The sequence below is a fragment of the Mustela erminea genome, chromosome 8, assembly GCF_009829155.1.
Source record: "Mustela erminea isolate mMusErm1 chromosome 8, mMusErm1.Pri, whole genome shotgun sequence".
NCBI lineage: Eukaryota > Metazoa > Chordata > Mammalia > Carnivora > Mustelidae > Mustela > Mustela erminea.
This window is the reverse complement of record NC_045621.1, coordinates 43814208-43842148: the sequence shown is the minus strand read 5'-3', so window position 1 is coordinate 43842148 and position 27941 is coordinate 43814208. Positions and strand designations below refer to the sequence as shown.

The 27941-nt window shown below is 48.5% G+C and overlaps 2 protein-coding genes and 1 long non-coding RNA gene across 34 annotated transcripts in view; 1 reads left to right on the top strand and 2 right to left on the bottom strand.

Moving 5' to 3' along the window:
- The window catches only part of LRRFIP1 (LRR binding FLII interacting protein 1), a 136543-nt gene that overhangs the window by 78363 nt on the left and 30239 nt on the right, over positions 1 to 27941 (bottom strand). The window contains exon 1 of one of the 31 annotated variants that reach the window (XM_032355278.1): positions 339 to 620. The exons of 29 other annotated variants lie outside the window; for them this stretch is intronic. In XM_032355278.1, coding sequence (XP_032211169.1) covers positions 339 to 404 — 66 coding nt within the window. In that variant the 5' untranslated portion in view covers positions 405 to 620. Of the gene's footprint in view, positions 1 to 338; positions 621 to 27941 lie in introns of those variants that run through there. One more of the 31 variants, XM_032355308.1, reaches the window with a different exon arrangement.
- On the bottom strand, positions 524 to 27941 carry LOC116597508. Its single transcript, XM_032355316.1, has 2 exons — positions 27638 to 27941; positions 524 to 1239 (listed from the first exon to the last, which is right to left on the bottom strand). The coding sequence occupies exons 1-2, from the start codon at positions 27880 to 27882 to the stop codon at positions 837 to 839; spliced, it is 648 nt and encodes a 215-aa protein (XP_032211207.1). The 5' UTR covers positions 27883 to 27941; the 3' UTR covers positions 524 to 836.
- LOC116597510 lies at positions 15430 to 21450 on the top strand. Of its 2 annotated transcripts, none has more exons than XR_004288647.1 (3): positions 15430 to 15739; positions 17108 to 17195; positions 20526 to 21450. It is a non-coding gene; the product is annotated as an uncharacterized LOC116597510 (long non-coding RNA). The 2 variants fall into 2 exon arrangements; XR_004288648.1 differs by lacking the exon at positions 15430 to 15739 and adding an exon at positions 16269 to 16402.

Genomic DNA, 27941 nt, shown 5'->3' with positions numbered 1-27941 from the left:
GCTGGGCTGAGCCCGTTCCAGGCCGCCACTGCAGGGGCAGGGGAGCGACCGAGTTTCTTTCGGTCCCGGCGAGGGGCTGCTTGGTCCGCGACAACGAGTTTTCCGGCGTGCAGGGAGGACCACGCACACAGGGCAGCGAACGCACAGACAGCAGAGCCCGCTCCCGCCCGCGCATCCTCGCGTGGGGACGTTCACTGCAAGGAGTGCCGGCCACGCGGGGCACACCCCGCACTTCCCCAGGCACAGAGAGCAGCGGTGGAAGGTGCCCACTGCCCCTGGGGCCTCAGAACGGCAACCAGGAGCAAAGCGAAAGTTTCGACAACGTGTTTTTCTCTTACCAGTCTCTGAGCTTCTGGGCTCAGGCAGTCTATTTCCTTGTTCTGCGTGGCCGCGGGGTTGGTCATCCTGCCCAGCGATCGGTCCGCCTTCTCGAACAACCGGGGAAGGGACTCGCTAGAGTCGTCGGATCCGCTGGCCGGCAGGCTCTCAGCGCCGCCGCATGCCCGGGGTGGCGGGATTACTTGTTCCCGGAGACACAACGCTCTTCGCAACGGGGACTCGCCCTTCCCAGAGCAGGGGCGCGCCTCTGCCTTTCCCGGGCTCGGGCGCGGCTGGGGCGGGGCGCAGGTGGCTGGGGCGGGCGGGGCCGGGGGCGGGGGCACCCGGGGGCCGAGGAGCGAGGGCCGCCTCTCGAGCGTTCCGCCCCCCGGGGTCCCCCACCCAGCCGCCCGCGCGCTCCGCCCCCGGGGGTTCTCCCCCACCACCCTCCTCGAGCTCTCTCCCAATCCGGTGCGCCCCGTCCGGACCGCCCCGAGCTCCAGCTGCGCGGTTATCAATCACCGCCCAACCCCCTCCCGCAGACACCGGAAAGGCGGAGGTGGGGGGAAGGGAGGGGAAAGAAAAGACCACAGCCGGCCCGCCCACAACCCCGCCCTGGCTGCGCGCCCAAAGTCGGGGAAGGGCAAGTTGAGGGGCCTCGGGGAGAGGGGGCTCGCGGGAGCAGCCCACGCGTCGCAGGAGCCTGCTTGGTGAGGGGCCGGTGAGGGGCCTGTGCTGGTCTGCGCGGCGGTAAGTCCTCTGGGGCGGGGCCTGAGCGGGGGCGGGGCGAACTGCCGCCCGGACCCCGCCCCCGGCCCGTCGGTGCCCAGCTCCCCGTGGCTGCAGCCCCGGAACGTCCACCGAACTCCGGCCAGACTGAGCTTCTGCGTTGCAGCAACCTCCGCCCTAGCACAGCAGCACCTGCCGGCGGGGGTACTCCGTTAACGCGTCACCCCGAGAAGGGCCGGCTTCCAGAACCCCAAAACTGCGCCGCCCGCGCCCGCCTCCCGCTCAGGAAGCCGGCGCAGCAAAGAGCCGGGGTGCCAGCGGTTCGGCGTGGATCCGGGGGCTGCGCGTCCCGGGCGCGGCCGCGAGGACGGGGCGAGGCAGGGCCGAGCCGGGAGGAGCGGAGTCGCCCCCGCGCGGGGACCGGCACCGGCCCCCCAGCACGCGCCTCCTCCAGCCGCAGGACACGCGTACCTCCTTCTTTAAAAGTCCAACGGGCAGAGGAACGCCACGTTTCCCGACTTCGCCAGTGTGGTCTGGGGCGGATTTTTATGGAACACTAACCCGTCCTGGCCAGGCCCGGTGCTCGCGGTGCCTGCAACGTGACTGCACGTCCTCCTCCTCCCCTGTCTTGACTTTGCCCTCCTACCCAGAAGCTCCTTCTCAAAAAGACCACCTCCCCGCCTCAAAACCCGAACTTTAAACAGAATGGTTTGGCCTAATTCTCTGCAAAGGCGGCTCCAGAAAACCTTGCGAGACCACAGATTCACATTTCGATGTTGCAGTACCCCAATTTCCCTACTCTGCCACCCTAATCCAATTCTCGCCAGCCTGTTAGCTCAAGACCTGTGCGCACAGACTTTCCCACTGTGGACAGGGCGCCCCTGAGCACAAGACTTCGGAGGAGGGCGCTCCTAAAGGAAGGGGTTAACTCAGAGGGTGGGCAGAGGAAGTCTTGGAGGACCGGACCTAGTTGAGAGAGTAGGGGCCACAGAACAGAGATGCCAAGTAGATGTCTGGAGTGACCCCCATGGGAGGAATTCACCAGGCTTTAAGGTGAACACATGCGGAGCCTTCCAAGCTTTGACGGATAGCATCGTTAGGTTTGCTAAAATAACTTTCAAAGAGATTGAAATGCTTACCTTTTAATACCTGTTTTCTTGCTATACCTCTTTTAAAATATGTTAGTGTATTACAATTCTTAATTCTTGGAAGTTAAATTCACTGGAGAAGATAATTTTAAACTCTTCTGCATAAACAAGAACGGAACTTGCAGATTTTATCATGGAAAGCAATAATAATTTTAGTAGTAACTTCACAGATGAGAATGACAGACAATAAAATAGCCTTCTTTGAGACTTCAGTTTAAATATTCCAGTCTAGGTAGGTGAATCCTGAGCTACTAGCCTTCCTAAACCCTGTAACCACATCTTCCGGAGCAGGGCACAGGGAACAGGCTTCATTTGCTAGAAGGCATCTGCATTTTCCCCAAGCCCCAGGCCACCATCCAGTCTCTAGGTATCAGCTCCATTAAACCTCGCAGGGAAGGGGTTAAATGGACTCTGGAATTAAAGCACCTGGTTCAGGGACCCCTGGGTGGCTCAGTGGGTAAAGCATCTGACTCTTGATCTCGGCTCAGGTCCGGGTCTCAGGGTCCTGGGATCTAGCCCAGCAGTGGGCTCTGCACTCAGCAGGGAGTCTGCTTGTCCTTCTCCATCTGCTTCCCCACCCCCAACCCCCACCTCAAATAAATAAATAGAATCCTTTTTTTTTTTTAAGATTTTATTTATTTGACAGAGCAGAAGCAAGGGGAGCAGTAGGCAGAGGAAGAGAAAGAAGCAGACTCCCCACTGAGCAGGGAGCCTGACGTGGGAACTGATCCCAGGACCCTGGGATCATGACCTGAGCTACAGACAGGAAGCTCAACCGACTGAGGACTCCAGGAACCCCAATAAATGAAATCTTTAAAAAAAAAAAAAAAGCACCTGGTCCAATTCCTGGTTCTGGCACTCTGTGGGATCTAGAGCTGGTTGCTTAGCCCTGTGTCTCAAGCTTCATCTGAAACACACCAGTGGTAACGACAGGGCCCCCGAGTAGCACCTCCAGGTGTAGGGGAGGAGCACGGGCACCCATGCGCAGACCCCACTGAGCAGCCCTGCTAGAAATGGAGACCAACACTGCTGGCCAGCCACTCTCTTCCCTTCATCGCCAGAGTCCCCATCCAAGACTCCCAGGCTCTCCTATCCTCCTCCACTATATCAGGAAGGAAGTGGAACAACGACCGGTTCCAATGGCTGAGAAACGCAATGACCAGAGAAACCTCGGGAAGGGCTGGCTGCAGAAGCTGTGGGTGGCAAGACACCATCAGGGAGTGAGAAGCAGCTAGCTGACTGCCTTTAGTCCTAGGAACAAACTAACGATACCAGCAATAAAACAATAATAGTTAGTGCCCAGGAGATTTCTTATTCCACAAAATGGTAGCCCATTAGAGAAACCTGCTGTTGTAACATCCTTCCGGATGGGAAGATGCTGTGCTTGAGTGTGTCTCAGTCCAGTCAGCCCTGTGAGATGGCCAAGCCTCAGAATCCTTCCCAGCCACAGGCAAGTGTCAAAGTGTATCATAAGAAGAGCCCTGAATCCTGCTTCTTGGTGTTATCGTATAGATCCCGGGGCCCAAGAAAAACATGTGAAGGGTCTATGTAATTGCCATCTGTTAATTTTGATGATACATGGGTCTCTAACGGAAAGGACCCCTCAATGAAGACCCTTCTGCAAACAGGCTTTTTTTTTTTTTTAAACTCACAGCAAGGCCACTTATGAGGGATGACTAATTAGTGACTGGAACCTACAAACTTGTTTTTGGAAAGTTCATGAAGACATCAAAGATGGGTGCAGCTGTGAAAAGTGATGTGCCTTAGAATGGGACACACTCCAAGACACATTTTCCCTGTGCTCACAGCTCAAAAGACAGCTTGGCACAGTAGTGGACACCCTTTCCCTTGAAGAAGACAGAAATAAACCTGCCTGAGAGTGTCAGGTGAGAAGGAGGACTTAGGAAACCTGAGGTTTCCATCCTCAGGAAGGTTAGCAGGATAAACCCAGGGTGTCTTGGAGAGGGCTGAGCGGCATGGGGTGGGTGCTCAGGGACAGGACAGCCCTCCGCCTCGCCAGGGTCAGTGCTCCCCTGGGGTCCTCATATAAGGAGCTGTGAGGTTAAGGCCACTGGTTCACTTTCCCAGTTCTACCCCCTGTTGGTCAGGGTGCCCCTTGTAACAGGTCGACTATGAGTTTCCCGCTCCTTCCCAGCTGCCAGGCCCAGGAGCTCTGTACAGAGGAGGTGCTGTGGGTTTTGTGAAAGCTCAGCATTGTCCTAGGCGTTCCTAGAAGCCACCAAGCTTGGGATCCTCTGTGCCCTCTCAACAAAAGTTAAATGTCCAACATCTAAAAGAAGCAGTTCTCCAATGTACAACAAGATTATAGGCAGGGACTTAATTTCTTCAGGGACCCCTGAGAAAACCAAGGGTAAATAGAGCTGTCTTACTTAGTTCTGGGAACCTCAGAATCATAGCTAACCAACATGCCAGAACATTTAACCAGCGAGACCACACCCAAGCTTGGTTTACTCATCTCCATGGTGTTGGCCTGTTGCTGGATTCGAGCTTCGCCTCCTCCTGTGGTTTGGTTCGAAGTGCTAGAACCACAGAGACAAACCCTTCCTGGGATCCTAGCAGAGAGCAGAGGGCAGACAGTGGGGGTGGGGGAGGCACTCTCAACCTCCCCTTTGGTCAAATGACAGACACCGAGCCATTTTTCTAAGTCACGCCGTAACTGTTGTTTTCCATGAACATGAATCACTATTCATATTGATTACAACAAAATAAACAACTCCAAATACTTCTACAAACGATGAGTTTATTATTATTATTATTTAACTTTATAAGGGTCCTTTTGACTAATATCACAGAACGCCTCATGTTAAAAAACTGTTTCATGAGATAATGATGCAGTCCTGGGCAGCCCCTTTCCACTTACAAAGCACTTTACACACAGAGGCCCATGAAGGTTGTGTAACTTGTCTGCAGACCCGAGTTGGAAGAATGAGGCTGGGCTCACTAACCCAAGTCCCCACTACAAGTCTGAGACCTTAGGATAATGTGTATAGCCTTGTCCCCACTCTGGTTAGCCTTGGATCTTGGTTTCATTCCAGGTCATGATCTGAGGGTCATGAGATGGAGCCCCACATCGTGCTCTGGCTGGGCATGGAAGCTGCTTGGGATTCTCTTTCTCCTTCTCCCTCTGCCCCTCTCCCACCTGACTCACATGCTTTTTCTCTCTCTCTCTCTAATGCTTATGTATGTGTATATACAGCTTCTGTTTACCAGGTGCTCGCCTGTGCTGGATGAGAAAGAACCACATCCTTCATTCTCTCACCTCTCTGTGATGCGGCACTCACCCTCCCCTCCACTAGGAATGGATCCTTCCAGAATGGAAGGGCGTTCTCATCTTGGACCTCGGGGTAGTAGGGAAGAGGTACTTCCTAAATGAAAGATGGCTTCGTGGATGGATGATTCTCCTGAGAAAATGGAGGATTTGGGGAGGTTATCGTTAACTCTCACTGATCTTAAGCGTTTTATAGTTTTGTAGCATTTGGGAATAGAAACTCTCTCTTGAAAATGGAATGTCTTTTGGAATTTTTTAAAAAGATTTTATTTATTTATTTGGGGGGGGACAGAGTGACCAACAGCAGGGGTAGGCAGAGGGAGAAGAAGGCTCCCCGCTGAGCAGGGACCAACCCCCACCCCCACCCTGGGGCAATGCGGGACTCCATCCTAGGACCCTGGGGTCATGACCTGAGCTAAAGGCGGTGCCCCACCTGGAAGCCCCAGGAATTTTTTTTTTTTTTTAAATAACTACCTACCTACTCAGCAACTCACCAGATTACTTTCAAACCATTTAGATTTTCTAAGGAAGGTGGCGAGTTTGAGTTTTGGTCACACGACCCCGGAAGTGGTGACAGAAAGCCCCAAGGAGGTGACCAGCAGGCCTGGCTGCGTCATCAGCCGGCGAGCTGGGTGAAAGTGCTGAGAACGTGGGAGCATGCACAGATGAGGAAAGAGACGAGGGGAGAAACGTGGGGCTCCTACACGGAGAAGTGAGAAGTGTGTCAGCAAGAGGCCGAGACAGACAGCGGAGGGGGTGGGTCAGAGAAACAGACAAAGGGCGTCTCGCAAAAGCCACCGTTCGCCAGCTGCCCCAGAAGGCTTCCCCGGTGTTCACGAGCTTCCCAGATGAACATTCATGTTACATGAGGCAGGTGGAGGGAAGAAAAGAGGGTCAAGGAAACTTAATTTGCGACTAGAAAAACATGGGCACGCTGTTGTTAAAATCCTACAGTTAAACGTTTTCAGCAGTGTGGGCAAGTGTGAGAAATGGAAGACGAAAGCCTAGTTCGGAAGGCGGGATGGGGGGAGGTCCGAGTAAGGGGGTATATTCATTTGTCTCTTTTTAAGGATGGGAGGGACTTTGGAGGCTGAAAGGTAGGAGCCAAAGGAAAGGGGGGGGGGAATTGGGGTAGGGGTGGGGACGGGTCTGAGAGACTCTGGTGCCCAAGGGGTGGGGGTGGGACGTGGATGGAATTGGGGTTTGGGTCCTGATTCTGGGCTGCATGGAGCTGAGAGGACCACAAGGACCGTGGACCACGGAGCTGAGGGACGAGCAAGGGCAGGAGGAACAGAAACTGATGGGCCCGGCACGGAGCTCCTGGGGCCCCACTGGCGGGAGGCCGTTTCTATTTTCTGAGCACAGAGTCCTTCCACGGAGCTCCAGAAAGCCCAACAATGCTGTCACAGGTAAAATCTGATCCACCCTCGCCATAATTTCTAATTTATTATACTCTGGAATTAAGTACATGTCTAAGTGTCCAGGCCTAAGTCCATAGCAACCCTGGGGGGAAAATGTATCTGTTTTTCCATGCCATCCCTCAGAACTAGTGATCAGAGGCCAGACCAAGGACCTGAGAGATCACAGAAACATCTCCCATATATTATAACCAAGGAAACAGCCACATCCATCTGCAATGAAGTACCTCTTAGGAAAACTAGTTGTGTTTTTTGTGAGCACAACATACCACAAATATCAACTGATTATTCTCTAAAGATATAGAAAATGAAACAACTAAAATCTACTACCTCTCAGCCATGTAGGAATAAGTTGTGAAAAATCCCCTAAGTTAACTCCAAAACAAAGAAAAAGATGTATTTTTTTTTAATTTTTAAAGATGTTATTGATTTATTTGACAGAGAGAGAGAGATCACAAGTAGGCAGAGAGGCAGGCAGAGAGAGAGGAAATAGATTCCCCACTGAGCAGGGAGCCCGATGCAGGGCTCAATCCCAGGACCCTAAGATCGTGACCTGAGCCGAAGGCAGATGCTTAACCCACTGAGCTACCCAGGCGTCCCCACAAAGATGTATCTTTATGTGCTCTCTGAATAGTCCATTTAAAATGCTTTTGCTCAGAATAAATAGTGACATGGAAAAGTAGGCTTTACTCTGCAGAACTGTGTTCCCTAGCTAACAGAACGCCCCACCAATAAGAAATAAACCAAATGCTTCAATATATAATATATACTTAGGAACAGAAAATGGTGATTAAATAAATGGAAGCAATGTTTTTTCTAGGTTCTCACTCATTTATTTGGTTTGGGCTTTAATCCTCTTGCCTATGAGTTTGACATTCCAGAAAAGATAGACTGTTCCTTGCAGTCAAAGCCACGGAGCAAATTTTTACCCTCCAGAAATCAATCAGGCTACAGGTGTGATTAAAAAATGTCATTCACAGAAAAGAAGTGTGGGGATCATAGGACTTTATGATGTGAATTTAAATGGTACCTACAGCAAACAGGGAAATTTAAGGCAGGTGAGATGAATTCAAAGGTTTAAAAATTAGGCACTCCTGCTAATAAGCCATTTGACTTGAAGACGACCTGACTTAAGGACAGATGAGAACATCACCACCTTCCACCCCCAAAGTACAGAAATTCCTGAAACAGCATCCCTAAAATCATCTAAGAAAAATTGAGACTAGTAACACCCTTCAGCATGGCTCTAGAAACACAGGCCCACAGCCTGCTATAAGGTTGTTCCCCTCTGTACCCGAGGCCCCAAAATACAGGGCCACGGTAAGTCATCCGCTGTTAGCCTCCAGAGAAGTACCAAATTATGAGCAACTTCTTCATCATCAACTTGTATGAACTGTGTATCTTTACAGAAGACTTTAACATAGAATCAAGAAGTCTTACCTCTGAAAAGTGAGAATTTTAGATGAAATTCAAGGGAAGTTGGAGGAACAGCAAAGACCAGCAGTCTGGAGAGGCATGTTTGGCACAAGAGTGGAAATTCTGGAATAACTGGAGATCAAATAGCCACTCCTGACCACGTCATCTCCGAGTACCAGCAAAGAGGTCAATTAAAGGCATCTTTATACCCAACATCTTGTGGGGCGGCTTTGACCCGCCTTTGAACAAGGAGAAGGCGTGGTTCTCTGAGCCCACTGGAGGCTTTCGAAATGCTTCTTCTGACCAGGAGGTTTGATTTTAGCTACTCAGATTATATTGAAGCACCCTCCTCTCGTTCCCACTTCTGTGGAGGCATCCAGTATCGAATGTGCGATCAGACTTTATGAGGAGACTCTAATGTAAATAAGAGAGCTGGGTTTCTTAACCCCTATGCTAAGGACATTTTGGGCCAAATCATTCTTTGCTGGGACATCTGTCATGGAAGTTTAGCAGTGTCCTTGGCCTTTCCACCCTGCTTGTGACAACCCAGAATGTGTCCAGATATTGCCAAATGTCCCCTGGGTGGCAAAATGCCTCCAGGGGAGAAGCCCAGGTCTAGAGGGGCTTGTACCTTCATCAAAGGTGCCCAAGCTGTACAAGAACACTGACTTAACTTACACAGATAAGCCACGCTCCAATTCTTAGCTACCCACGCACAGAAATATGGCAAGAATTGTTTCAACCTGTTGCTGGATACCTGTGGTCCTCTTTTTTTCTTTTAGTGAGAACTCAAAAGCAAAGCTAGTGGTTGTAGCAGGAAGAAAGTCAGCACCAGGTGTTGTGAGACAGGAGGTGGGGGCCACAGGGTGGGAAGTGGGGAGCTGAGCTTTCAGACACAGTGTGGGCATGGCAAGGACAAGGCCAAGGCCAAGGCGGTGATGGTGGAAGTAGACTAAAGTAAGAAGGTCAGAGTATGGAGATTTGCTTCTTGGCCCATCCGGGTGGGTGAGTGCCGAGGAGTTGGGGCTGAGGGACCCCCAGCAGCCTGCACAGCCCACCTGGAGGCCCAGTGGTTCCTGCAGAAAGCCCTCAATCTCCAAAGCGGAGAGTGGAGGGGGTGGAGAATCGGGCTGGAATCCCTCAGCTGCTCATTAGTTTGCAGTTTCGGGGACTCCCATGACCCCTTTCAGCATCCTCTGTAAAATCAGATGGACACAGCCCCCCATAGGACGGCAAGGCACAGTGGGACCCCAGGCTGGCCACCAAGAGCTTGCAGCACATTCTGTCTGTTCTTCCAAAGTCCACAGACTATTTTTCCTGCAAGCGGAGGGACTCTGGAATTACAGTTCACATACAGGGTTAGAAAAGCCGTGGGGAGTCTGGGTCACTGAATTAGCTTGGATTAGGTTTAAAGCTTTACTCAGCGTTTCTGGGACACTCTGGGAGCTTGGCCCTCTGTCAGGCAGCTGCCCCCCTTTGAGCCCTGCATTTTGGCTTTGCCTTACAGCTCTTCCCAAAGCCAGGGTTTTAGTGTTCTCATCCTTAGACAGTATATCACAAATATGACAAAGTAGAAATGGATGCATACAGACAAAGACCGGAAGGAAATGCAGAATAAACAACACAGCCGCTCCATTCAAGTGACAGTATCGTGGGAATTTTATTGCTTTTAAGAGTACGTTCAGGCATTGTTAGAATGTTCTTTTTTATAATAGGTTAAGGAACTTGAACTTTATTCAGGAAGCAGTAAAGGACCCACTGAAGGTATCTGAATAGGGACATAGGATTTTGTTTGAATAAAGAAACCCGTAGGCTACAAAACAAGTTGAAAACTGTCCTCATTATTCTTTTCCAAAAATTTGACAGTCTCACTACTTACTCTTCTAAAGACTTTTTATTTATTTATTTGACAGACAGAGATCACAAGTAGGTAGAGGGGGGGGGCGGGGCGGTGGCAGGCTCCCTGCCAAGCAGAGAGCCCAGTGCGGGGCTCAATCCCAGGACCCTGGGATCATGACCTGAGCAGAAGGCAGAGGCTTTAACCCACTGAGCCACCCAGGCATCCCCACTTAGTGTCCAATTGTCAAACATAAAACCAGTCTTGTCCCTTAAACTGGAATTTTAGATGTATCATGTTATGTTTATGAATTATTTGAGGATGGATTCACATCTCTACAACACTGGGTTTTCTCATTCAGAAACAAAGCATGTCTCTCTCCATTTTAAAAATCTAACGTGTCATTCAGTATACTGTAATAGTTTTGTTCATATAGGTCCTGCATATTTCTTTAGTCCTAAATATTACTTTGAATGGGATCTTACCTTTTTGCCTTAACTGAAAAAAAAAATCATTATTGGGGTTATGGCAGTGCTATGGATTTTTTTTTTTTTTAAGATTTTATTTATTTATTTGACACAGAGAGAGAGATCACGAGTAGGGGGAGAGGCAGGCAGAGAGAGAGGGGGAAGCAGACTCCCCGCTGAGTAGAGAGCCCGATGCGGGGCTTGATCTCAGTACCCTGAGATCATGACCTGAGCCGAAGGCAGAGGCTTAACCCACTGAGCCACCCAGGCGCCCCTTTTTTTTTTTTTTTAAGATTTTATTTATTTATTTGACACACAGAGAGAGAAAGCACAAGTAGGCAGAGAGGCAGGCAGAGGGAGTGGGAGAAGCAGACTCCCCGCTGAGCAGGGGCCCTGATGTGGGGCTTGATCCCAGGACCCTGAGATCATGACCTGAGCCGAAGGCAGACGCTTCACTGACTGAGCCACCCGGGGAGGCCTCTATGGGTTTTATTTATTTATTTTTTAAAAATGTCATTACAAATGATTGCAAACTGAACTCCTGGCTTTAGACTGATTTTTTCCTTTAGGCTTACACATAATCTGCAAGTGGACACACATTCCACCTTCTTTCCAGAGTGACACTGCAGATTTCTCTGTCCCATTTGCACATAAGAATGGCCATCCGAGTAACATTCCAGGGGCCCTGGTCTACTGGTCTCACCCTAACACGGGTTCTCCACACTTAGCGAAACGGGCAGGACACAGCGGCTTCCCCAATTAGTACTTGTCCGCAATCACCCAGGGCAGGACTCCGAGCTTCTTGGAATTTAAATAGCATTAAAGTTGTCGATAAAGTAAGCAGAGAATCTGTTGTCAGTCACCTGCCAAGGGACCCGAAAGGAAGCAAATGACAAGTCTCAGAGCAAGACACTCTTGACTAAAGGCTAGAATCTAGAATCTAATTTCGACACACAGGCAACGCAACTTGGAGAAGGACTAGCACTAAAGTGGGTGGAAAGTTAATTATTACTGTGGGTGTTCAATGCAATTGCTTTCTGCAGGGTGAGGCCCCTTGGAGGAACACGCCCACGCCAGGCTCAGGTCTGTATGGGCAGCCACCCCACGGAGGAAGCTTTGCCTCTGTCTAAACTCCCTGCCGGCCTCGGGCCAGTGATGCAGCCCCTCTCTAGGCCTCACTGTCCTCATCTGTAAGATAGGAGTAATGGTGTTACTTACTTCATACGGCCTTATGAACATCAAATGAGGGACACCTGGGTGGCTCACCCAGATGCCTAGGTGGCATCTGCCTTTGGCTCAGGTCATGATCCCAGGGTACTGGGATCGAGCCCTGCATGAGGCTCCCGGCTCAGCGGAGAGCCTGCTTCTCCCTCTCCCTGCCTCTCTGCCTACTTGTGCTCTATCTCTATGCCAAATAAATAAATAAAATCTTAAAGAAAAAAATCAAATGAGTAATTGTTCATAAAGTAGGGCAGATTCTTGGTCTTAATAATGCAAAGTGTTACAAAATAATTCCAGGGGCATGCAGTCTAAATCTTACATAGGAGTCACCATTTACCACGGGGTGTGGGAGTAACTTTTGTCCCAGACCAACTGCCCCTCCCTATGAGCCTTCCTGCCCCACCCAGCATGGCTCTGCCCGCCTATCTCCTGCTCAGAGGGCACAGCCTGCATGTACCCCCAGTGCTGGTTCAACCCTTAGAATCACAGTATTAATTGGAATCCGACATCAGGGGGCTCTCACAGGAGTGGCCAGCTACCCTCCCAGAACAACAAGCCTGAGCTTTGCCACCGTTACTGTCTTTGAGGTGCCTGGTCACTTCCTAGCTGTGATTCTGATCTAGATGCTGGACTTGAACTTTGCAGGCCAGATAAGGCAGTATGACTGTGTCTCCAAAGAATGGTATTAGGCAAGAGAAACTCAAGAACTTCTCTTTTGGGGTAAAGAGGCTCTCCTACAGTAAGCGCAGGTTTTTGAAAAAGAAAAAAAATTATTTGCAACTAAGAATATTAAAAAGATAGAAATACTCAGAGATTTCAATTCTAATATTCTAGGATTATCTAAAATTACATTTAGACTAAAACAGAATAGAACTATCTTTATCTCTGGAAGAAGGCAAAGGTGAGTAGATGATGAAGAACAGAGGTCGGGACAAAAGGAGGGGGAGGGGTCGTACAACTGCAAGGCCTGCCTCCTGGTGGCCACAGGGGAGCATTTCCAGGGGGCCTGTGCTAAATGTTTCACATTGGCTTAAAAATATCAGATAATATAATGAGAAAAGGGGACCTTACCACCCATGTTCTCTTTGTGTTAATCCACATCAAAATTTCTAATTAATTCATATTAAATATAAAAAAAATTCATTCTTTCATAAATGGAAGTAACCCCGAGTGTCCCTTCAGCATATACTTGTTGCAGATGGTCCATCCACACAATGGAAATATTATCGGGCCTGAAAAAGGAGGGAGATCCTGACGCCTGTGGATGAAACCTGAAAACATTATGCAGAGTAAAGGAAGCCAGACACAGAAGGACAAACATTGTGTGATTCCGCTTATACGAGATCCCCAGAATTGTGAAATTCACAGAGACAGGAAGCAGAAGGGTGGGCACCAGGGGCTGGCGGAGGAGGACAGGGAGTCTGTGTGTTATGGGACAGAGTTTTAGTTTGGGGAAGATGAGGAAGTTCTAGAGAGGGACGGTGGTGATAGCTGTAAATGGTGTGAATGAAATTTCAAATGGTTCAGACGCTAAACTTTGTTATGTGTATTTTACCACAATTTTTAAAAAATGGCTTAAAAAACCCCTCCAACTTACTCTGTTTAGGCAGTATCACAAAAGGAGGAAGAGGAACAATGTCAGTGTGGAGTTGTCTCCTGAAAACGGAAGTTGTACAGTGTGAGTTCCAAGAGTCTCCACTCCACGTGAAATTGGCCACACAAAAGATCTGGAAATCTGTGTGGAAGTATGTGACCAGCACACATCTGTCTTAAAGTCATCTCCCTGCCATGACTCTCTCTACAGCTGCAGTTTGTGGAAGTCAAAAGATTTAAGTCATCATGATCCTACATGAATTTTCAGATACCATCAGCAAAATCAGAACAATTAGGACTGGCAGGATGACATTCTATGAGAACAGCAGCTAATTTAACTAAAAAAAAAAAAAAAAAAAAGAATGAAAAAAATAAAGAAAAGAAAAGAAAAAGGCAAGCATCATAAGTGCAATAAGTCAATCAGAGAAAGACGATTATCATATGATCTCTCTGATATGAGGAATTTGAGAGGGAGGGCAGGGGGCCGTGGGGGAAGGGAGGGAAAAAATGAAACAAGATGGGATAGGGAGGGAGAGAAACCATAAGAGACTCTTAATCTCAGGAAACAAACTGAGGGTTGCTGGGTTATGGACATTGGGGAGGGCTATGGTGAGTGCTGTGAAATGTGTAAGCCTGATGATTCACAGACCTCTACCTCTGGGCAAATAATACATTATATGCTAATTAAAAAAAAAAAAAGAAAGGCAAGCATCAGGCAAATACTGCTTGCTTTAATTATCACATTCAAGCCACTTAACCATGGGAAAGCAGCAGGCAATAATAAACATTTATGTTAATCAGATTCATGGAAACAGAAAGAAGAATGGTGGGTTCCAGGAGCTGGGGGAAGGAGATAGGGAATTATTTAATTGGGACAGAGTTTCAATTTGGGAAGGTGAAAATGTTCTGTGGATGGACAGTGGTGATGGTTACAAGTGTGCAGATGCCACTTGTACCACAAGTACCAGATGCCACTCACCTAGAAATGGTTACTTTGTAAATATATAGATATAGATATAGATATTGATATCTATATCTATATCTATCTTTTGGGTGAGCACATATTACTTTTTTTTAAAAGATTTTATTTATTTATTTGACAGACAGAGATCACAAGTAGGCAAAGAGGCAGGCAGAGAGAGAGGAGGAAGCAGGCTCCCTGCTGAGCAGAGAGCCCGATGTGGGGCTCCATCCCAGGACCCTGGGATCATGACCTGAGCTGAAGGCAAAGGCTTTAACCCACTGAGCCACCCAGGTGCCCACATACTACTTTTGAAGGGGGAAAAATAACACCAAGTTCATTTTATTCCATAACATTATGGGGAAAGAAAGGAAGGGAAAAGGGAGACAAAAAAACCTTTGCTTTGTGTTCCTCCAGGCTTTTAAATCTGTTGAAAGAAACTGTAACAAATGAGGTGGGCGACCACTCCCACTTCATCCCTGCTTTTATATCACACACACCTCTGGCACACTCCTGGGGACCTGTGGCCAGTTTCAGAATAATATTTTTAAATGCTTAAAGCAAAGTATATTGAGTTACAAAGTAAATGGATTATTCTGAAAACATATTCTTAAAATATATTTTTAACTAATGCTACATTGTGTCCTTCAGAGTCTAATCAGGAAGTCTGTCCCAGTCCTGGTAACAGCAGTGTAACATACAGAATATGTTACACATACAGATGTAACAATACATACATACATACAGATGTAACATACAGGATGCAACATACATATAGATGTAACATACAGGAGATGTGCTGGATGCCTCAGAAGGTACAGAGAGGCTCAGAGGCAATGACCTTGAGGACAGCTGGGGCTGGGTTACCATGCTCCAAAGGCCTGGGTAGGTACCCAGAGCTCTGACCTGGGTGTTTTAGAATATGACAGGGCTCCCTGACAACGACAGGGGGTTTCTGAGTGCTGGAAAAACACTGGAAACAGAACGAAACCCTGCAGCCCGTTGCCTGGAGACAGGCAGAGAAACAGGAAGCAGGTAGGGAGGAGCGGTTCTTTCTGCTGCGTGCCCTGCAGGCCAAGCCCCAGCCCCAGCCTCAGCCTCAGCGCAGAGGAGGAGGGATGGGGGTTGCTGGGACTTAACAGCCATCAGAGGCAGGCTCCTGTATTAGTGCATTCAGTGACAAGAGTTCCTACCTGCCACAGTGTGAACATAGTGGTATACACTTTCTCCAGCTGCCGGCAACCCCTGAGTAGTGGGAGAAAACACCTGGGATCTCTACAGGTGGCCAAGTCGCATACACTTCCCATAGGACTGAAGTGTTCAGCCTGTATTCAAATGGGAGGTAATGCTGTTCTTTCTTCCTATGCAACTGACATCTAACCGAAGGCCCTTGGGGGATCCAGGGACCCAAGGTTAAGAGTCTTACTGGATCTTTTAAGAGGTCAAATACAGTTCTTTGTCTTTTTTAATTTTGCTTTTAAATCACATACTTGGGGGCCGCAGGTGGCTCAGTCTGTTGGCTCAAGTCCTGATCTCATGGCTGTGGGATTGAGCCCTGCATGGGGCTCCCAGGCTTGGCATGGAGTCTACTTAAGATTCTCTCCCCATAGTCCTCTGCCCCTCCCACTCATGGTCTCTGAAATGGATAAATATTTTTTAAAAAAATCACACACTTAATATTGATACCAAATTTCTTTTATGCTTTAAAGAGAAGATCATAATGCAAATCCAGGCCTTTGTGCATACCTCTCATTTCATTGATACTATCAACCCCTCCTGCAAGCAGTGAATAGTAATCTTTGCATTTTATTGACTAATTACCTATTTCTGAACACCACAGAAAGGAAAGAGAACACAACCACATTCACAACTTTGCCCCCAACTCATGGTGGAGGTGGGTATTTTCAGATTCCTGGGTGGTCTTCAGAGCATTTCCTGTAATGCCTCTTGCTGGGCTCCCCTGGCCCCACCATGTTGACCATAACGTCAGTGTCCTGAGCACCAGGTCAGTATTTCTACTCCTGACTTCTCCAAGCTTCAGTCCACCTGCTCCTTGCCTATGCCAAAGGCATCTCAAACTTGACACATCCAAAGAAGAACTCCTGTTATCTCTAAGATTCTTTCTCCTGCAGTTCCTCATCCATGGGGGCATGACCGACCAGCACCATCTAAGCAAGCTTTATCTCTCTGCCTCAGTTTCCCCCAAATGTAAAGGAGCAGCAATAATGGCACCGACCTTACAGGCTTGTTGTAGGGACTCCCCCTTTCAGGGTGCACACACAGAACCTTGATGCCCTCAACACCCACGCATGCCTACTGTTGGCCCTCTTCTCAAAGACCATGATCCCCCACTTCCCACTTCAGTTCCCCAGCCAGCCAGCTTCTGCTTCGGTATGACTGTGGTGTCTTCCCGTGGCCACAGCCTCACTCCAGTCACACCCCAGAGGGTTTTCTCAGAGTGATTCCAGTTACCCCAAACAGCACCCCCAACATTGCTGCCAGTGCCACCCTGCCCATCCCCCCCATTCACTCATTCATTCAATCAACAAACATGGATCCAGGGTCTACCATATGTCACGTACCAAGCCAACTGTGGATGAACAATGACAACAGGCCATCAAACCTCCCAGGGGGAAGATGGATGTTGCATAATTATAATTTCTTGTAATTGTGGCAAGTGCCATGACATTAAACAGAAGTGTGCCCACAGGGTGCCAAGGCTTGGGGAATGCCAACGGGAGACACGGTGTGGGGCCTTCTGAGGAAGTGAGAAGTGAGCCTCCTGGCTGTGGGAGAAGGTAAGCTCTCTTGTGAAACTCTGACAGCCTTCCCTCAGAGAATGGGTGAAGACCGAATGCCTCCTAGATGTCTGTCCAGTTGTCCTGGACATGGCACCCAGCCACGGGCCATACCCACACGGTCCTTCTCTGCTCACCGACTGGTGACAGGTGAATCCGCTCTGCCTCCTGGTGGTGACTCCAGCCTTAGACAGGGAATCCCCAAGTCTCTCCCTTCCTTCCTTCAACCCTCCCTCCCTTCTTTCCTCCCCCCTTCCTTCCTTCCTTTCTTTCTTTCCTCTTTCTTACTTTACTAAAGCAACTTACAAAAATTTAAGTGTTTATAATAAAGGAGAGCCCAACCCTAGGCTGAAGAATTTAGTTAGTAACCTAATCCATGGCTAAGTTTTATTTAATATAGAAACAAGCTCAATTTTTTAAATGTATTGTACAGTGAACATAGATGCCATGATAAGTCTATTGTCTAATCTAAAAAGTTTGAATGCTTCTATATCCCAAATTATAACAGAATTCTATCAAGCTCTAGGAAAACACAGCATCTACTTATTAAAGAGAATGAAAGTCAGTATTTTGTGGGTTATGCATTATATTACATACTTGAAAAGACAAGCTGAATCACATTGGAAATACTATAGCTCTTTGTTGAGACCTCCAAGCTAAGGGAAGGATTTTAAAAACACATATCCATTTTTAGATATTTGTAGGATTTTATTTCATTATATGATCGTTACTCTCTTAGAATAATCAGAATAATAAACCACATTTAGAACAACTAAACTTTAATCAATATTAATTTCTCAAGTAAACTTTACCCTCAGCATGGGGCTTGAACTCAAGACCCGGAGATCAAGTGTCCCACACCTGCCAGGTGCCCCACTTTTCTTAAAGGACAAGATAAAATGTGTATTTCACGGGTACAGAAAATTCTCTGCTTTCCATTTTGAACAACTAATATGATACCAGATACCTAAGAATTTTTTATCTTTTATTTTACCTAATTTTTATTTTTTAAATATTCAGTTTTCATTGACCACAAAAGTTTCTCTTGCACAAGAACTGCGTGTTCCGCCTTTGTTTTAAGAAGCTCTATTTTGTGGTCTACTATATTTAAAAAGTCACTAACAAGTTTCTAACAAGAAACCAGTGATGTTGGCCCCTCCTCTAGAATGCGGGCCCATCCCGATGGAAGGTCCCGAGGCTGAGACGGCCAGCTGTGTCTGTCCACAGAATTCTAGACCCTGCTAGGACTCATGACCCTATCACTTCTATCACTTAGTAAAAGTTGCAGATCTCAGAATGAGGGGGTGTTCTCCTTTCCACCTGCTGAACAGCGGAAAAATGTTAGGAAATACATTGTCAGACTGGTCAGTTATGTCACTGAAATAGAATTTACTTAGGGGGTGAAGATACTTCAGAAGAAAAACCAGCGACACACGCATGTGTACACACGGGCACACACAGGCATGCGCGCGCACAGGCACGTTCGCACGCAGACACGAGTGCACACAGACATGCATGCGCACAGGTATACACAGCCAGTAAGGTACCGACTAGACCAAGGTGCTGGTTGTGGGCCCCAGCTCCTGGCCAGCTTCTCCCATGGGGGCCGTGCGCACTGGGAGCAGGAGGAGCGTGCAGCCGGTGCACTTCGGGGAGCCGCCCCTGCACCCCAGGGAAGTCCTTGCTTCCTGGGTGCCCTCATCTCTTCTTACTACATTTCTCTTTAGTTGTTGCTAGAATATAAAAGACTCTACACACAGTTTGTCACTGTAATGGTTCACTTCTGTTTGGAAAGTGTCCAACCTATGTGTCTGACCAGTTAGTTTCTTTCTTTTCCTTCTCTTCCTCCCTCCCTCCTTTCCTTTCCTTTCTTCCTTCCCCCTTTCTTTTCCTTTCCTCTCCTCTCCTTTCTTTTCTCCTTCCTTCCTTCCTTCCCTCCTTCCTTCCTCTCTTTATTTCTTTCTTTCAAGATTTTATTTGAGAGAGAGAGAGAATGGGAGAGAGAGAGATCGCGAGAGGAGGGAGGGTCAGAGGAAGAAGCAGGCTCCCTGCTGAGTAGGGAGCCTGACCTGGGGCTGGATTCCAGGACTCTGGGATCATGACTTGGGCTGAAGGGAGACACTTCACCAACTGAGCCACCCTGTCCCAGGTTTCTGACATGTGACAAATGAGCTTTTGTGGGAGCACGGGCTCTGCCTAGATGTGTTTCCATAGACTGGGATTAAGTGTTTCAGAGACTTACCTAGCGTGGTAAGCCTCTGGCTCTCAGATTTGTACCTACCCACCAGTGCCCGTAGGATGCGTGTGCAGTGCAGGCTGTGGCAGGGGCCCACGGCTGGCCAGCAAGCCCACATGAGCTCATCGCTCGGCACTTGGGACAGTAGCTACTGGTGGGAGAGTGAGCACTGCCAAACAAACTGGAGGGGTTGCCTTGATTCAGAATCTTAGACTCATTTTGGATGCCAGAGACTGTTGCTTCCATATGCTATTTGAAAATACTGTAGGTCTCTTCAGAGAACACAAGAGAGTGGGATGGAATGGGACATGCAAAGGTGCGGACTCTTGGGGCCATCCTCCCCAGCTGTGAACATGCTCGCACCCTCTCACCATGCTGTGTCACCCCTTCTGCTGGACTCTCAAGGGAAACCTTGACCCAGTAGGCTAGAGAAAAGCTCCCCTGTCCAACTCAGGACAAGGAAACCAAAGCAAACCAAAGGCTTGGGGAGGTCCCAGGGCTGGTAGGCAGGTGAAGGCCGATCGCAGCCTAGGCATGCAGAGTCTGTGTGATCACTGCTGCACAAGCCCCCGGACACTGGGCTCTGGCTCAGAGAGGCATTGTGTTTGAGCTCCCTGAAGCCTTGGCGGGCCTGAAAGCTCAGCATAATTGTTCCCATGGTATCACGGTGGAAACTGAGGCTTGGGGTTGAATAGAGTAGTCAAACGGTGCAGGGCTATCCATGGTCCTGACTCTCCCACCCTGTCCCTGGCTACCTTCAGACAGAGGTTTTTTCCCATCTATTAAAACCACAGCTGCGAGGGGCCTCCAAGCACCATCTGGCCTGGTCACTGCTCTGAACAGGAGATGTCATTATTCCAGTCTTGACAAGTGACCTGTCTAAGGCCCCATGGCTAAGCAGATGCACCAACGTGTCAGGGCGCACACTTCCTAGAACAGAGTGACCTCCACTTGAACAATACTGCTTTTGGCCCCCAGCTGTATTTGTAGCGACAGCAAATAGCTGCATCTGGGACATTTCAGACTTTTTCCTCTCTGAAAAAAACCCAGTTGACAAATCATCCTTAGAGGATGCATTATTTTTTCCCTTTTAGAATTGTAACCATCCACCACCCTTTGTCAGATGTCCAAAGGCACAGAAAACCTGCTCCTCCCAGCTGGGCTGTGTTGAAGGATTTGGTGCTCTTTCTCTCATCCAGACTCCCCTGGTCTCCTGCCAGAAGCTGACTCAGGCGGATTCTGGGGACAGCGATGTGGGACACTGCGCCAGGTGAACGTAACATCACACGGGGGTGGGAATGAAGCATCGTGGTGGGCCTCTGCTCATCAGAAGCTGTTTCCCAGGGAACAGTGTGCTGGAACAGCCAGTTGTGTTCCATGAGACAGTGTTATTTGGAAAGAGAGGCGTGTGTAAGCATTTACCCCAGATGCAGCCATCATTTCCATCCTACTTAACCCCACCCTTCGGCTCTCCTTCATCTGCTCAGCTTCTGTGAGAACTCGAACATCTTACAGGAGAAGCCCAGCTGAGAACCACTCTTAAGTTTGTCAAGAATCTGCCTGGGCAATCTCAACTGAGAAAAAACATTGGCCTGGGCTACAGAAAGGTAAATAAATAATCTGCAAATCATCAAAACAAGAGCAAAAAACCTAACACTCCAAGACATGCTTTGACAATTAGGGAAAGAACTTCAAAAACCAAAGCATCAAAGAGCTACCAGTGCATAGCTGCCAAACTCACAAAGGCGAAGAATGATCACAGCACTTGACCCAGTGGGGAGGAAGCCACTTCCAGACCACAGGGGGGTGAGGGTAAATGAAGAAGGCTTTTCAGGAAAGCAATATGGGAACAAGTCTCAGGATCCTCACCCATGTTTACGCTTCTCACATCTGTGTTTGCTCATGTAATATTCTGACTTGAGGAAGTTAATTGAAGTACAAGAAAGTATTTACCCATAAAGACATTTGCTGCAATGTTATTCATGACTGTAAACAAACACAATACCCTGTGAACAACCTTTGTGTCCAGCAACAGGAAAATAAGGACATGACGGAATGTCCTTTGTCCTGTGACCATTACATTTTTCAGAGCATTTGATACAAAAGTTGAGCTTATTTCTTCCCTTGAAAAAGAGAATAAACATGCAGTATTTCCAAATATGCAAATGAGACTATGTTCAAAAACATCCATAGGTAAAAGATCAGAGGGGAGTAAAACAAAATTGTCACAGGTTTTATGCTTGGTCACAGTATGGGACATAATATTTATCTTCTATTGTTTGAATTTTCCTTATTATTCCCTACAATAAAAATGTATTCCATTTAATGTAATAAATCAAACATTTCTTTTCATCCACAATATTTATCTTTTTTAGTAATTGCTTCATTTACTCAACAAAAACCCTTGTTTTAGCCAAACCTCAGGACAAATGTTGTAAGGATGATACACTCCTATGCCACCTCTGTGAAACCAGGGAGGGCTTCCTGGAGGAAGGGGGAACTGAGTCTAGAAGTATAGAGAGTGATGGGAGACACTGTTGTCCCATAGCTCAGTAGGTTTGGCATATAAGATACCATGGGAGGGAGATGGAGATGAGGTGAGAGGGGAGGCCAAGATTTTTTAAGATTTTATTTTATTTTTTTGAGGGAGAGAGAGAGGGTGTGTCTGAGCAGTGAGGGTGAGGGGGAAGGCAGAGAATGAGAATCTCAAGCAGGCTCCGTGCTCAGCTCAGAGCCCACCGAAGGGCTTGAGATCATGACCTGAGCCAAAATCAAGAGTTGGAGGCTCAACCGACTGAGCCATGCGGTGGGGAGGCTAAGATGTTAAATCTGTTTGGGCAGCAAGAAGGAACCATTAATAAGTGTGGTAAGGAGGAGACCATGGCATGAGGTTTGCGTTCTGGGGGTCAGGGGGACAGCAAGACAAAGACAGATTTGAGGTGGGAGATCTTGGGGGCAGATAGACAGACTAGCAGGCTGTGAAGGCAGCCACGTGAGGGGACTGGGCCTCAGCTGAGTCAGGCTCCCTGCTCTGCAGAGGGAGGGAAGTGGAGCAATTCGGGCTCAGGCAGCTCTGAGCAGCGGGGAATGGGAGACATGGCAGAGGCAGCCAGCCAGCTGGGGGAGTGGGGGCTGTGGGGCTGTGGTGGGGGAGCTGAGAGGGGGGTTAGGACAGGATGTGGAGAATTCGTGAGAGGTCAAGGCCATGAGTGTGGCTGGAGCTGCTGCACAGGCCCGAGGGCTGACAAGAGGGCTGCAGCACAGCCAGACAGCCCAGGACGTGGAGGGAATAGGGCAGGTGGTATCTGGAAGCTAGGTGGGGGCACTGGCCTGCCTCATGGCACCTGGTGAGGTCATTTCACTTCGGTGTCCCATGTGGGAACTGTGGGAACACTACCACCCATTGTGTCGGAGGACTGGTCCTCAGGGTGGCCTCTGTAGCATGACCTGTGGGACTATCCTGTACCCCTTGGCCCCCACCCTGCCTCTTGCCCCAGAGGAGGGACAGGAAGGATGAAATACCAGTCAGCAGATAGCTGCTCCTGAGCCTAAACATGGTTAACAATGGAGGTGTCACACCATCAATGCTTGGCAGCACCGGTCACCATGCCGTCGCTGCTTGGTGGGACCAGTCAGTGTCCCATGTGCACACAGCCAAGGCGGGGCGGGGGGGCGCTCAGGGCAAGGAGCTGTCTCCAGAGCTTGTCTGGTGCTCAGCTCTGCGGAGCACTGCACCTGGATTCTGGGTTCTACCACAAGCTCACGAATTAGAGCATTTTCTAAGTAAGGACACTGAGGCACAAAAAGGTGAAACAACATGTCCAGAGGCAGCAGTGGGGCTGGGACCCAGGGGCAACTCCTGGGGAGGTTGTGGCCCTGAGGAGTTTTGCACCAAAGACACTCAGGGTGAGGGGTCATGCAGCAGGGAGCAGGTCACAAATCTTACTGCAAGGAAGAGCCCGCTCCAGAGGATCCTCTAGTGCTGTGAGCAACTGGAGCTTGTTTTCCAACAAAGGATGCCAGTCCGTGCTTGCTGCCTGGAGGCGGCATCACCCAGCCAGTCTGCAAGGCCTTCCATCCTTCCATCTGCTCTGCGAGCCAGCTCATGCTGAAATAGGTGTAACAAGCCCCCTCCCCCGACACACAAGATCAATTTGCATGGCATCCAGTTTTAATACTAATGAAGTTCGTAAGAGCACAGAATTATTTCATTTTTGCAGGGTATTTTTTTGGCATTTTCGTGTCCTAAAATGAGCCACTTGGAACAAAATCCGAATTTTAAATGTTGGGCTGCTGATAAGGCATCATGTTAAGATATTTTGGCTTATAGCTACTTCTGGGAAGCAACTCATTTCCATGTGAAGAGTGGATGCCCACCATTGGCTCTCTCTTTAAAACCTGTGAGAAAAGTCCAGATCTCTGTATTTTGTAGGTTACAGATTATTTCACTTATATATGTTTTGCTCAGAACTGCAGGCTCTTAAAATTATTCTTTTAAAGATGTATTTATTTATTTCAGAGAGAGAGAGAAAGAGAGAGGATAAGGAGGGGGCAGAGGGAGAGAGAATCCCAAGCTCACTCCCTGCTGAGCTTGGTGCCTGACGTGGGGCCATCCCATGACCTTGAGATCATGACCTGAATCAAGACCAAGAGTCAGAGGTTTAACTGACTGCACCATCCAGGAGCCACTTAAATTTAAAAAAAAAAATTTTTTTAAGATTTTATTTTATTTATTTATTTATTTATTTGTCAGAGAGAGAGAGCGAGCGAGAGCACAAGCAGGCAGAGCAGCAGGCAGAGAGAGAGAGAGAAGCAGGCTCCCCGCTGAGCAAGGAGCCTGATGTGGGACTCGATCCCAGGACCCTGGGATCATGACCTGAGCTGAAGGCAGAGGCTTTAACCCATTGAGCCACCCAGCTGCCCCCCGAATTAAAAATTATTTTAAAATAGAAACATATCTGGAGAAAATTCGGTCCAGTAAATAAGAAAATCACTGTTGTTTTTCTTTTTTTCTTTTTTTTTTTTTTTAAAGATTTATTTATTTATCAGAGAGAGAGGGGAGAGAGCGAGCACAGGCAGACAGAATGGCAGGCAGAGGCAGAGGGAGAAGCAGGCTCCCCGCCGAGCAGGAGCCTGATGTGGGACTCGATCCCAGGACGCTGGGATCATGACCTGAGCCGAAGGCAGCTGCTTAACCAACTGAGCCACCCAGGCATCCCCACTGTTGTTTTTCTTAAATTAAATTAGTATTGTATTTTACCTTAACCTTTATGAGAAACTCCCAGAGTTTAATTTCATTAACTTCAGAAAGCATTACCTAGTTTTTTCCACAATAAGCAAAGCTGTATTCTCTGACACTGAGTCAGAAGCTTATTTAAATCTTTCATGAATAATTAAAATTATAAGTATTCTTTAAGATGTGGGAAAAAACTTAAAGTATTTCAGAGTCAGCACAGTGCAATGGCCGATGATAAGTCTGAAGTCATTTATTAGCTTCCAGAAAAATTCCTACACTCAGTTTTACAAATAGAAATTCCTGGCTGTCGTGAAATTCTGCAGTGCAATGGAAAACCAAATTAAGGTGGCGTGAACATCAGTAGGCTCCCGAAGTCCTCACAGATGTGCACAGCCTTCGAAACTAGCAATCTTCCTTTGGCTGCCAGTGGCAATCAGAGAGGCACGCAGCTGATTGAACGCGGGTGTTCATTTCCGTATTATTTATAGTAGAGGAAAACGGGGGTTTAAGGAGATCATTGTGGTAAATACAGATAAAAATACGATGCAGCCACTGGGCAGACAAAGTAGAACGAGTATTTTATAAAATGCCATTTCCTCGAAATTTAAAAATTCCAAACAGAGAAGTTGAAAAAGGCAAAAACACACTTCCAGGGACAAGACACTCACACTTTGGAAAGAAGTGCCTTCAGCTTCTGAGTGGCATTTCTTGGTGGAAAGTTCCTTTTCTCTGGCATAAAGACTTGCTTCCTTGGAGATTTGGCCTTATACAGAATATAATCTGTTTCTTCCGAAGGCAGGGTTCATGCCCTCGGACAGACTGCCTCACCTCCAGACCCCTGTCCCCAGGACCCTGGGACACCTGCTCCTGTGGGAGTGTTAGTGGAGGAGCCCCAACCCCTGCCTGGTGTCCGATGGTGCTGGCATCACCACCGTCTGGCCACCAACCTCTCAGTCCATGTGCTTTTCTCCAACCACGCCTGTGTCCCAGCACTTGGGGGAAAAGGCACACAATGGGCTGGTATGTAACACACACTCAGTAAATTCAGGTTATGGTTTTAAACAAGCTTTAGTTCCTAGAACATCCTTCTTGTCCTGCGGTGATCTCTGTGGGGACAGCCAGCCTAGGGATCCAGCAGGAGATGCAGGAGATGCTGCCTGGAGCAGTGAATGGGTCTGAAGCCCAGGGAGCTTTTGGGGCTAGGAGCAGAACCCCCCGCAGCGGCCCTAGAACGGGCAGTCCCTTTGAGAACTAAGAGCAGCAGCCAGCAAGAGCCGAACAACAGGCCCACATGTGGATGAAGCCACGCTAGAGAGAAAGTCCCTGTGTCTGTCACAAACCCAAGCCCGGTCCCGGGCCCCTCCATGTCCATTCCCACCCCCAGCAGCTGTAGCCCCCCAGATTCTGCTCCCTCCACAAGAGCAGAATGCCAGCAACATTCTTCTCCTTGTACCCCTTTGGTTTTTCCGCTGCTCACTGCACTGGTCATTTCCCTCACCCTCCGGGTGACTGTTCTCTGTGCCTGGCTCCAGGTGTGGGCCAGGTGAACTTCCGGCTCACCTGCTTCGTCTCTCCAAGAGCCCCAGTGCTCTGTCCTCAGCATCCTGCTCTCCCAATCTCCTTAGTTCATCTCATGGACCCACATGGCTCCCGCTGTCCCCGAACTCGGGTGACCTCCCTGTCTCCTCTACGATCCAGGCCAACACGTTTGGCCAACGTTGGCTGGATCTTTCCATTTGGGCAGCCTTGAGCCATCTCAAACACAACACTTTCAGAAGCTAGCTCTTCTCTTGTTCCCCACCCTGCCCACCAATCTACTACCTTCCCAGTTTCCAGAAGGGGTGCAAAGACCTCATACCACCCTCCCCAAGCATGCTCACCAGAAGCCTGGGAGTTCTGCTATATACCTCCTAGTCCCACAGAAGGGCCACGATCTCTAGCAATTATTTCTTCAAGCCGCAAATCCTAGCCCTTTTTGTTAAAACAGTCATAGTTATAAAATCAATGCATTTTAATTCAGAGAAAATAGGTTTCACTCTAAATAACCGGACTGAGAATGGGAGCACAAAACTGTCCCAGTTACAAGGTGTTATTAATGGATGGCATTGCAGGACAAACAATGATTTCAGGTCAGTTTATGACATATTATTATATATCTTCAAGTCCCAAGAGGAAGGGAAAAAATGCATTCCGGCGTTGGACCTGACCAAAAAAATGGCTTTCCTTATGTCATCTAAGGACTTAAAGGGACGTGGCACACACCACATACTTCAACCTTGAAGAACAAAATCATACAGGTGATGCTCGAGAACACCTTGCCAGGTGAATGTCATCCTCCAACAATTCACGTCTACCCAGAACTTGTGAATGGACCTTGTTTGGAAATGGGCTCTTTATAGACGTGATCAAGCTAAGACGAGGGCCTTCTGGGTTAGGGTGGTCCTGCTCCAATGACTGGGCTTCTCCTAGGAAGAGAGAATCTTGGACCCAGAAACTCAGACACGCAGGGAGAATGCTACGTGCAGCTGGAGGCAGAGATGGGAGGGACGGGTGTTCAAGCGGAGGAGTGTCGGTTTCATTCCAGCAACCTCCAGGAGCTGGGAGACAGACAAAGAACAGACTCTCCTTCAGAGGTTCCAGAAGGACCTTATGCTGATTGCACCTCGATTTTGGATTTCTGGCCTCCAGAGCTGTGAGATAATACATTTATGTTGTTTGAAGCCATACCGTTTGTGGCATTCTGTTCTGGCAGCCCCGGGAAACTAATCCAGACACTGTCCTATATCGCGCTGGGGACACAGTCTGCAGCCAGATTTCACATTTACTCATGTTCTGGGGAACCTCTGGGTACCTGGGTGAGGACAGCCCTTGCCATGAAGCCTGGCCACGGAGCTGCCACTGGTGCCCTTGGCTTTTTGGAGCTGTTCTTGGGCAAACACATGGCATCATGCTCACCTCCCCACCCTATACCTGGGGCCCAGTCTTCCTCCTGGAATGCGCTCATGGACTTGAACATCGCTATAACAGATGTTGATGTCGTTCTGAAATCCCATCCATGGTGATGAGGCCGTTGGGATCTTCACCGTTCTCCTGCCCAACAGGATCAACAGTGAGGGCAAAGACAGTCCCACAGATAAGGACACAGATGCCAGTAAATCATTGCTCCTAAGGGGGGGTGGTGGGTGGCCCAGAGATGGAGAGCAAGACAGAGGCATATGGAGGATGGAGCGACAGCCAAAGTCCCAGATTTGACTCAGATTGAGAAGGACAGAGT

What these genes read in the sequence shown, in the direction of transcription:
- LOC116597508 (XM_032355316.1), bottom strand. Translation starts at nt 27,882, where the DNA reads ATGCCTCTGTCTTGCTCTCCATCTCTGGGCCACCCACCACCCCCCCTT. An exon ending in GGAGGAAGACTGGGCCCCAG is followed by an intron (nt 1,240 to 27,637) that starts GTATAGGGTGGG and finishes CCCCGCCGGCAG; the next exon opens with GTGCTGCTGTGCTAGGGCGG.